General features: G+C 52.9%; 1 protein-coding gene across 3 annotated transcripts in view; it reads right to left on the bottom strand.

The window, feature by feature from the left end:
- Positions 1 to 4,142: 4,142 nt before the first annotated feature.
- Positions 4,143 to 11,343, bottom strand: part of RSPO1 (R-spondin 1) — a 42,886-nt gene continuing 35,685 nt past the window's right edge. For all 3 annotated transcript variants that reach the window (XM_047728567.1, XM_047728565.1, XM_047728566.1), the window contains exons 3-6: positions 9,438 to 9,629; positions 7,274 to 7,423; positions 6,818 to 7,006; positions 4,143 to 6,082 (exon numbers count right to left, since the gene is read on the bottom strand). In XM_047728567.1, coding sequence (XP_047584523.1) covers positions 5,916 to 6,082; positions 6,818 to 7,006; positions 7,274 to 7,423; positions 9,438 to 9,629 — 698 coding nt within the window. In that variant the 3' untranslated portion in view covers positions 4,143 to 5,915. The remainder of the gene's footprint in view (positions 6,083 to 6,817; positions 7,007 to 7,273; positions 7,424 to 9,437; positions 9,630 to 11,343) is intronic.

The raw sequence follows: 11,343 nt of genomic DNA, 5'->3' as shown, positions 1-11,343 counted from the left end.
TTGCAGAGGGAGCCCTCAGAAGCCAGCCTTTTCGGCCGGAGGAAGGAGCTGGCCTTCTCCATGGGCCAGGCTGATGCTCAACAGATGGCGAAAGTACATCCCAATCACAATAATCAATAATCAAAGGCTGGCAGCTGGTGTGGCCTGGCCCCAAGGGGCCCTGAGGGGCTTGGCTCTGCCCTCTTTCCCACACCAGCCTGAGTCTAGCCAGGAATCCATCTCACCCACCTCCCTGCACCAAGCTCCGGGAGAGCGAACAGGCAAGGGAGGAGCCATATTTCACATACTTTCTCTTTCAAAATGTAGCTCTGTTTCGCAATTTCCTACTTAAGTTCTGGAAGGCTCTAGGGTAGGACCCGAGCCACCTTCTCTAGCCACTGCCCCCGGGTCTTTTATCCTTCTTACCACCGACCTGGCGGCAGGCTGGAGGTGCCAGAGAAAGGAGGTCCCAGTTCGGCAGGTCTCCCACCTTCCCTGCCCGCGGCTTCTCGTGCAGGGTCTCTGCGGCCATGCTGAAGGAGCCTCAACCAAGCCTCCAGCCAAAACCTGTTTATTCTTCACCCCATGTCGGTTCTTTCCCTCGGGAGAGCCAGGAGGTACACCACACCAAAGCAGGTGCGCCCAGCTCTGGTATGCTCGGCCTCAGCAACCCCAGGGGGGAAGCTAATCTTTAGATCTCCTCTACTCTCCTAGAACAAGGCTTTTGTTCCCACTCACTTGTACTAGCCAGACAGCGCTCTAACCCCTTTGCTGTGAATCTCTTTAATCCTCCAAAATGGCACTTGTGCTCTCTGGTGGCTCTTCCGCTTCCTTACCACCTTCAGGGGGAGTTTCGCCAGCGGTCTGCGTAAGTCCCATCTGGACCACGGCTGGAGGAGTCGGGGCACGAAGGCAGCACCTCTGTGACAGGACCTGGCTCAAAGGCTTGAATGGGGCCCAGGAAGTTGACCCTTTTCCTAAATTCTCTCAGTCCTTCCAAACCAAACCAAACCAAACAAACCAGAGGGGCGGGGGGTGGGGAATAACCACTTAAAAAAACAAATCCAGAAAACAACTCCATCGCTCAAAATACTGAAGTGGAAAACAGATCCATGCTCTAGAGACTTGGTCTGAAACATACCAGAGCTGGCACTGGGTAAGGTGGCCAGAAATGTCTTAGTCCAGGCAGAAAGGTGACCCTGTTGAGGGCAAAGCTAACACTTCCCAAATGACAATGTGGGAACATAACAGCCACATGTGAATCATGGGCTGTGTTTGCCTAAACCGGGGAGTAGGGTTAGGAATCTCGACAGGACTCCCTCTCTCCAGCACCTGCTCACTCTAAAACTCACCCAGGTGGGACTTCTGGTCAACCCATATGGTCTCCAGGCCCAGGTGAGCTGCTCTGGGGGCAGTGTACAGGTAACTGAACCCCATCATGAAACATATACCTCGTCGCCAGCTCAAAAAACAACAAAAAAAAACAACCATTCTTAGTCTTGAAAGGATAAGAGTGAGACAGGGGTGAGACAGGTCTGGGCGGGCTAACTTTTCAAGGAGGGACTGGAGTCCCACCGGGAAGCACCCAGCATATTGGTATCAGGATATTTCCCTCCCACCAGTAATTCTGCAAGTGTGGAAGCTCAGGACCCACAGAAGCCACGTTATGTTCCCTTGCTCTGTGGCCTAGAGCTTCACGAGCAGCTCTAGAAGGCACGAGGAGATGATGCAGAGAAGGTGAATGCCTTAGAGTGTCACCAAGGTGACGCTGGAGATGCAGGAGGATTCAGATCATTCCAGGTTCTAAGATTCTGATTTTTGCTTTGATATTGTTTTAGAGGAAAGCTTAAGGCAATGCTTCTCAAATGCTTAACATGCATGTGAAGGACTTGGGGACCTGAGGCAGATTCATTAGGTTGAGGAGGGGAGTGAGATTCTGGACTTTTAGGCTCTGAGGTTGCCAATCCATGGCCACATGTTGAGTATCCAGGACCTAGGGGATCTGGGACATTAGGGCACGTCAGAGCCAGAGGCAGCCAAGATGTGGAAGAGCTGAGGCTGATGCCCAGAAGAGAGGCAGAACAACAGAGAGACTAGAATCAGAGACTGAGGTAGGAAAAGAGAAAGACACAATGGTGAAAAGAAGGACAGACGAGGACAGAGTCAGAGAAACAGGGAGGGGCAGAGGCAGAGACCAAAACAGGAGATGGAAAACAGATGACCAGCAAGATGGCAAAGATAGCACCAGGGTCAGGGAGAGGGGGCTGTGGGCAGCCGGACCCCCAGGATATAGCTCAGCCTCCAAATCCTGGCCTGCAGTGAGGGAGCTATCCGGTATGGATGGGAAGAGCCCCACAGAGGGTCAGGTGCACACACCTGAGGTCCCCCACCTTCCAAACCTCCATCCTTCCCTCACCTGCACCAGCCTCTCCTGGCTCCCGTCTAGCTGTCCCTCCACTGGAAGCCCTCCACTACTGATTGTCCCTTTCTTCTCTCGTGGATTCAACCTCTTTCTCTAAACTGGATACTTCCCAGTGGGTTTTAAACATTTTCAAGTCTTTCCCACCTTAAAAAAAAAAAAGAAAGAAAGGAAAGAGAAGGGAAGGAAAGGGAAGGGAAGGGAAGAGAAGGGAAGGGAAGGAAAAAAGATTCTCTCCACCCTTATCTCTCTTTCCAGCCCCTGTCGGGCTTCTCCCCATTTCTCAGCTAAACTTCCTGAAGGAATGGTGCATACTGATTTTGGCTCCCGTGCCTGCTACGAATGGCTCCTGTTGAGGTTACCATTGGCACACGAGTTGTAAGTCTGACGGACAATTTCCAGTCTTTGTCTACTTGGTCCCTGAGCACCTTAGGCCCTTGTGATCTCTCTCCTGCTTGCGGACTCCCTCGTTCCCTCTCCTCCTCCCGCTCTGCCTTCTCTGCTGATTGATCCCCATCTTTGGAAATTTGTACCCGGAGGGTCGCACAGCTGAGTCCCCAGCCTTCTCTTCCTCCAACTCTCATTTTATGCTATCTCTTCCAAACCCTCAATTACCTTCTCTACATCAGTTCATGCTCCAGCTCCAACTTGCCTTGTGCGGGCTAGACCTTCGCTCATGTCTACACACTATCTACTCTCCATGGTCACCAGGATGTCTCAAAGGCACCTCGCACTCAACTTAATCAAAACCTTGTCTTCCCAAACCAGTCTTCCTGACCAGTTCCCCATCTCAGAACACTGAACCGTCACCCTGTGGGTGTTCGAGCCAGAAATGGAGATTTTGTCCTTGACCCTTTCTCTCCCCTTCTTTCCTCTTCCACCTCCAGTTTATCACTAAACTTTGCCAACTTTATTCTCCAAATGCCTTGTGACTTTATCCATTCTCTCCATTTCCACCCTAGTCCATGTCTGCAACACCTCTAGCCTGGATGACAGCAATAGCCCCCAACGCAGCTTCCCTTCAATCTGCCTTGTACACTACAGCCATCAGAATTTGAATTCGTATTTGTATTTGCAAAATACAAATCTGTTCATCTTGGCCTGCTGCTTAAAACTCTTTAGCAGCCTCCTCTGGCTCTGAGAATAAAGACCCAAATCCAGGGGCGCCTGGGTGGCTCAGTGGGTTAAGACTCTGCCTTCAGCTCAGGTCATGATCCCAGGGTCCTGGGATCCAGCCCTGCATTGGGCTCTCTGCTCAGCAGGGAGCCTGCTTCTCTCTCTCTCTCTGCCTGCCTCTCTGCCTACTTGTGATCTCTGTCAAACAAATAAATAAAATCTTAAAAAAAAAAAAGACCCAAATCCAGGAGACCTTTCTAGAATCATCTCACCTCACTTGTCCTCCAGACCTTCCAGCTATATTGGTCTTCTTTCAGTTCCTTGAACACCAATCTCTCTTCTGCCACAGGACATTTGCATATGCAATGCCATCTATACAGAGCTCTGCTGTCCAACACAGTAGCTACTAGCCACATGCAGCTAGTGAGCCCTTGAAACATGGCTGGTACAACCAAAGAGCCAAATTGTTAATTTACCTAATTTTAATGATTGAATTTAAAATTTAAAATATAGTCAATTCAAATTGTTGGAAAAATTTTAACTCTTCCTGAAGCAGGAATTCAGTATGTGAGTCTACTTTTCCATTTTTATGAACTCTAAATACAAGTCAAGTTATTTCTGGTGAAAATTTAGTGTCCAAATTAAGATATGCTGTGAAGTGCAAAAATACACAGAGTGTTGAAGACTTAGTTTGAAAAAAAAAAAAAGAATGTGAAAGATGTTGTTAATAATTTTTATATTGATTACATGTTAAAAAGATAACATTTGAGCATATACTTGGTATAATAGTAATTAAATTAATAAATGGCTATAATTAAAATGAACTTCACCTGTTGCTTTTTTACTCATTATATGTGGCTACTAGAAAAATTTTAAATCACGTCAGTGGCTCATCTGGTATTTCTATCAGACAGCACTGGTCTAGAACACCATCCCTTCTCTTTGTCCTAACTCCTACTCATCCTTCAGAGCTTGGCTCAAATACCACCTCCTCTGAAAAGCTTCCCTGAGATAAAGCCTTATTTTTATTTACCTTTATAGATCTGTGTATGTGCCAGTAGTTGCCTGGTCTTAACCCTACCCATTGGTAATTACATATTTATTGGGATGCTTCTTTTGTTCATGCCTGTTACCTTGACCAACTTCTAACTCCAGGAGAGCAAGGCCTATGCCTGGTTCCCCCTAGAAACCCCTCAGTCCAGGGCCCATATGGCCCACATGGTTGCCAGTGGACACTTGAGAATGCCACAGGAGGTCATGCTGTCCGCTGTCCTGTCCTTGGATCCAACAGTCCTCAACTGTCTTGGGGAGCCTGAGCACTCCCTCCCACTAGGGTGTCACTACAGTGCTCTAGGACTCAGATTCTACCTCTCCTGGATAGGAAGTCTTCCTTAACAGGGGACCAGCATCCCTCCTGTGACAAGATGGCCAGGACCTTGGTTCCCACCATAGACGTGATCAGAGCAGAGCTTCTTAAACTTGAACGCGCGTTCCAGTGACCCGAGACCTCATTGTAATGCAGACTCTGGTTCATCAGGTCTGAGATGGGACCTGAGACTCTCTCTTCTAAACTGCCCGGTGATAACGTGAATGCTGGTCCACAAACCACACTTTGAGTGACAAATAAGGCTGCAGAGAACCTGGTTATCACCCTCAGAGTAGCCTCAAAGTTTTCTTCCTGCTCTGGGCCTTCTGCCCAGGGGCCCATGAGGGGGTCTTTTGAAATTCAGCCCTGTCCTGTCCTGCTCCCAGGTAACCCACCAATCCTTGTCCCCTGTGAAGGAACATGGTGCCTGTGGCTACCATTGTCATTTGGTTTTGTTTTTAATTTGAAATAAACCTGTGAACAGTTTTCAGAGTCGGGGCAGCCCTGATACGGATCATGGGCGTATAACAGTACTCTCCAAGGATAAAGTCACACAGCTGGAAATGCTGAACAGTCCCCAAGCTCTGGCTCCTGTCTGCCATGCTGGGCGGATCCTATCAGCTCCTCCAGAAGGATCCACTCTCTTTGGGCTTGGACGCTGGGAAATGTTTCCTCTGACATGTCCCTTGGGAGCATCGCAAGCCAAGTCTGTGCCACTGGGCCCTCTACCAGGCAAAGGGGACCCCCTCTACCTCCCCACCCTGCTCCTGCAGTGATGTCCAAGAGATAGAAGTGTCTTCCGGTGGCCTTGGTTTTGTGTGTGTGTGTGTGTGCACGCGCGCACGTGTGCACATATGTGTATGTTGGTTGCATGTTTGAACATGGGCCCTGTGTGTGTGTGTGTGTGTCTGTGTGTCCATATATGCATGGAGAGCACGTACACGCTTTGCCCCCAGCGCTCCAGTTCAGTAAAGCTTTCATCACACAGAGCAGCGCTGGACTCTTCCTGCGTGGGCCTGGAGGTGACAGTCATCCCTAGGTGGGCCCCGCAGGCGTGACCGGCCCCACTGTTCCTTGGTGCTGTGGCTGTTGGTGGCCCTTGCGTCTCCGAGAGCCGGCGCCCGCCTCCTTGCTCTCCTTCCTGCTCGGGTTCCTGTTGGCGTTCTCCCGCCGGCCCTGGCCCCCTTTCCTCCTCTTCTGCCCTGCAACCCCAACAGCAGGAAGAGTCAACAAAGGACGTCCTGCAGCTAGCAAGGAGGCCCTGGGCATGGCCCAGGGCTCGAGGAGGGGACTGGGGAGGAAGTTGGGGGGGGTGGAGTTACTGCCTTTAGGCTGTGGCGGTCCCCTTCAAGGCCTCTTCTGACTAGCGGCCACTTCAGGGGACCCTACAATATGGTTATGGAGACGGGGGTCCCAGGAGCCTTTCCCCCCATCCCTCAATGAACCAGACACCCTCCTCTTGCTTGTGTCTCTCACAGACCTTGAACCCCACTGGGCCAAGATGTTTGGTGCAGCTCTGAGGACAAGCAGGAAAACCCCCAGCTCCTCCGCCCCACTCCACTGCCTCTGGGGGCAGCTGCCACCTCATGGCCAACTACAGGCTGTGTGACCTTGGTCACATCACTACACCTCTCTGAGTCTTAGCACCTGCTTCTGAGGGTCCTTCTAATGCCAACACATGCTGGTTCAGAGAAAATGGGGAAACTAGAAGACACAGACACTGAAGCTTCCAGCTTCCACCACATGGAGCTCTGGGGACCGCTCTCTGCCAGAACCTGGCACTGATTCCCCCAGCATGGCATCTTGAACTGGAGGTTCCCATCTGGCCCCAGCCTGTGGCCCTTTCCCAGGTGACAGGCAAGAGGCAGAAGTGATCAGACCTCCATGGCTGTCCCCGACTCCCAGCCCCGGGGAGGCACAGACCGCACGCAGCTCACCCTCAGGACAGGGTGTCCTTCGCACTGTGCACCTGCGGGTCTCCTTGGTGTCCGAACAGATAGCATGGTCCCCCCCAGGGGCATGGAGCACCCTCCGAGTCCGTTCTTCGGAGCCCCTCCGGAAGCCACAGAGCCTCTTCTTCTTAGAGCATGGCCCCCACAGGGACCACTCGCTCATTTCACATTGTGCTGGCAGGAAGGGAGGGAAGAGGGAGAGAAAGAAGGGGAGGAGGGGGTCACCTCTGGGTACCCCAGAATGCCCCAGGGGAGCCCCTCCCACCTGTTCTCTGCCTGAGCCTGAGGCTGGAGGCATCTTTGGTTCAGAGGCCAGAAAAACCTTGGGACGAACCCCACAGGGCTGTCAGGGGAGGGGCTGCAGGTGGGGGATAAGCAGGCTCTCCCTGCCCCTTCCCTGGGGCCCAACCCCCTTGGCCCGTAGCACCCCTGCAAACTCACCAGGACTGCTGCATTCCATGGTGCCGTTGGCGGCCGCCGAGCCCTCGGGACAGGCCGGATAGCAACGGCCCTTATGCAGGTACAAGCTTTCCTTACACTTGGTGCAGAAGTTGTGGCTGAAGCAGGCCTCACAGTGCTCAATCTTGCACTCTGAGGAGAAGGCCAGATTGGGGACCTCTGGCTCACCCCCATCCCCAAGGCCCCTCCACCCTAGGGGCAGACCCCCCAAACCTGAGGGCAGGACCCTGGCCCTGAGCTGCCATGACCACAGGAGAGTCCTGGGAGGGAGGGAAGGCAAGGGAAGGTTGAGCAGAGGAAGCCAAAGGGGTTGCTTTTCAGGGCTGGCTGGGCCGGTCAGCTAACACTACCCCAAACCCAAGCCCAGGCCCTGGAACCAAGGTGAGGAGCAGAAGAGCTGGTTTCAGAGGAGCAGGGCGGGACCCTCTGGGATTCGTTGGGGGACGGGGAGGATAAGGGTCCCAGCGCATCATGGCACACCAGAGGGCCACCTAATCGGAGTTGAACTGAGGAATACGATGATCCCCGCTCACAGCTGTATGGTTTCCTCTCACCATATCTGGGCATCCGTGACACCTCAAACCCTGGTTCCCCTCCTGCCCTGAGAAAAGAATCTGCTTGGAGAGGGAAGGAGAGATCTCAGGGCAAATTCCTCTCCCTCTGCAAAGCCCAGTTCCAGGAACCACCTTGGTTGGACTCCTGGGTCCCTCCCTGATCCCCTCTTGCCAGCTCTCCCTCCTCTGGGGAAGTTGGGGGAGGGAGGGTCACAGGGCCCCGGCTGAAAGCAGGCAGAGTCTTTCACAACATCTCCCTTCCCAGACCGTGGGCAAGGCTGACTTCTTCCCAGTCTCTGGCACCTGCAGCTGGGGCTGCCAGTTTTGCGGGAGCTGGCTCAGTCAGGAGCTCCTACCCCAAACACCCTGAGGACCAAGAGGGCAGCCCCAGGGTCCCCCCTCCATCCTCAAAGGCTTCCCACCCCACCGCACCCGACCCCTCCTCTGTGCCTCCTGGAGGCTCCTTCTCCTCCACTCCTCCCTCCTTTCTCAGACTCCTGGGTCTGGTTGCAGGGGACATACAGTAAGGGTAGCCACTAAGGGCTTTCTATATGCCTCTGGCAACAGCCCTAGGGGGAAAACTAGCACTCTCGTTTCAGACATGAGGCTTTGAGAGGCTGCAACACACCTGAAGTTATACAACGAGAAAGAAGCAGAATTAAGCTTAGAACCCAAGGCTGATCTCGGGTCAGCCATTTCCCCAGCAGGCCTCATTGCTATCAGCCTCCGAAAAAAGGGCACCTGTCATGTAGGTCCCATCTCCCTCCAAAGGCTGTTGCGAGGCTCAACGGACACATGATCTAGAAATGCATTCTAATCACCCGGGCCCTGAGCGAATGGGAGGGGCACTGGCATTGTTCACTGGAGTGTGTTCCCTGCCTGTCCCCCAGTATGTCACAGTGAGCCTGAACAGAGGTGGGGCAGCATGTGCCTTCAAACATGCAGAGCTACAGCGGCTGTGGGGGAGCCCAGCCCAGCTGGCAAGAAGACTTGGACACGGGGGTGGGGCAGAAGGGTGCGGGGAACAGACAGGCTGGCAGGGGCTTGAATTTCCCTGCGGTAAGTGGGGCCGGGGTGGTTTTCAAACAGTAGTGTGGTGGGACAGGACACGTGTCTCAGAAGCATCTTTCTGGCTGTCATGTGGAGGGAGGGCTCAAGGGAACTGGATGAGTGCTGGAGGACAGAGAAGCAGGCTACTGAGATAGTCCAGGATAGAGGCAGTAGGAACCCCGGGCGAGACTATGGCAGTAAGGACAGAAACGAGAGGCAGCAGGCACGATCTGGTCATTAGATGGATGGGAGATGACATGAAGGACAAGCTGGCTCTCAGGTCAATGGCGTGAGTGGCCCAGGACACCACGGCAGTGCAGGTGGGTACAGGTTTGGAGGCGGGAGATATGGCTCTGATACGGATACACAAGCTGGGAAGGTGGAGGGACTCCCTGAGATGTCGGACTGGCTGCTGGATACTTGAATCAGAGCCTCATCTCCCCTCCTCCATGTCCCCTCTCCTCCTCCTCCTGCCTGCCACCAACTATTCAAAGCACCCTCCCCCAGTGTCCAGAGTCTTCTCCAGCCCTCCCCACACTCACTGATGCACTTGTTCATGTCGGGGTTGCGGGCATCGAAGTATCCCGGGGGGCAGGAAGGCAAGCAGACGCCCACCTGGCGAATGTCGTTCCTCTCCAGCAGGATGAACAGCTTGGGCGAGCACTTCAGGCAGCCGTTGACCTCAGAGCAGAGCTCACAACCTTTGGCACAGGCCTGGCTCCCCTCCGCACTGACTGCAAGGGTGGAAGAGGGATAAGAAGGTGGCTGTAGGAGAGACCTCCATCTTTCCCAGGCTCCCACGAAGATGGGAAGTGAGTAGAGGAGTTTCTTCCTACACGACAAATGTGCTTTTCAGACAAGTACAGGCCAGGATGTCCACTCCTTGTAAGGCTGCTTGACAAGCCTCCCAACATCATCCCTCAAGGGAACTGGCACAGATGTCCGAAGCAAGAGACCCCCCCCCCCATCCCTCCGAAATGTCTGCCCCGGCTCCAGGCACAACACTGGCTCACTCTCCAGGCTTGCTTAGCCATTCCCTGAGGAGCTCCTGAAGCTGCACCTTTCCTGGAACCTTCCCCAGCCCTCCCGAGAAGAAGAAAAGCTCAGCCTCAGGTATGGAAGGAGGGGATTTTTTTTTTTATCCTTGCGAAAGTTTTAAGGTCAAGAAGGACAACGGGTTAAACTATCTGAGAAAAAGATCGTCTGCTCAGATGCAGGAGGACAATGTAATAACTTGGGTCTGGAACAGTGGTCTCAACCAGAAATGATTTTGCTCCCCAGTGGGTATCTGGCAACATCTAGAGATGCTTCTGATAGTCATACTGGGGAAGAGGTTGTTGCCGGCATCTAGGGGAGACAGGCTGGGGGTACTGGTAAACATCCTACAAGGCATGGGGTGAGGGCCCACAACAAGCTGCCTGGTTCAACATGTCAGTGATGCTAAGTTTGGGAAACACTGGCCTTCCTTTGAGGCAGTGTGACCTCCAGCCCCAGCATGGGGTCTCAACCCTCTGATGTCACTTGTTTAACCAAAACTCCCTGCACCCCTCCCAAGTATCCTGTGCCCAGTGAGCACTGGGGACATGGAGGGAGGCTCGCCTGACCACTCCAAACCGATCTTTCAGTGATGCAGGCAGACCTGCAAACAAGCAAATGCTGACAGCCGCAAGGCCTAGTAAGAGTAAACCCAAAAGAAAAGAAGGAAGGAGTCATGAAGAAGGTTTCCTTTGGGCCAACTCTTGAAGAATTAGTAGAGATTTGTCCATCATGAAGTAGAGGTGAGGGTCCTTCTAGAAGCAGGCCCACAGAGATAGAAAAGAACCCAAAGGGAATTACAGATGATTTGGGGTGCAGAAGGGACAGGGAGGGGAATAGTGAAAGACAATCATGCTAAGGAACTTGAACTTGATCCTGCCAGGCAGTGTTTCCCAAAGAGCATTCCTGGAACAAGCTTTCCCATAGATGTTCCTTAGAGGCTGTGGAGAAAAGGCCAGGACATTAGGGAAGACAGAACTCTGGGTCCATGGGTCTAAACAGCATTCTTTAGCACAGGGCTTCTTCAACCTTTCCCATGTTCCTGCACAGAGTGACTCCCTAAGAGGAGGACAGAGGAAGCTGCACTTGCCAAACATTGTGGCCAAAGGACCCCTGTTTCGCAGAGTTTTTCTTGGGACCTTTTTCATAACTGATTAGACAGTAGGAAGCTATCAGCAAGGTGCAGGACCCGAACTGATTTACATGTTGAGAGGTTCCTCGGGCAACCTGGATGGAGACCAGGGACCAAAGGACCATCTGGAAGGAAGCTGATCAGATCAACCAGGTGAGAAAGATGAAAACGTCTTAAATAAAATTCTGCAAAGTTGGAGATGGACAGAAGAAGATTTGAGAGAATTTGGCAGAGGAGACCAACAGGAGAGAGGAGTCTGGGGTCAGGGCGAGGGTAGGTGG

Source organism: Lutra lutra, chromosome 4 (genome assembly GCF_902655055.1).
Source record: "Lutra lutra chromosome 4, mLutLut1.2, whole genome shotgun sequence".
Lineage (NCBI taxonomy): Eukaryota > Metazoa > Chordata > Mammalia > Carnivora > Mustelidae > Lutra > Lutra lutra.
This window is presented reverse-complemented; position numbering and strand designations above follow the sequence as displayed.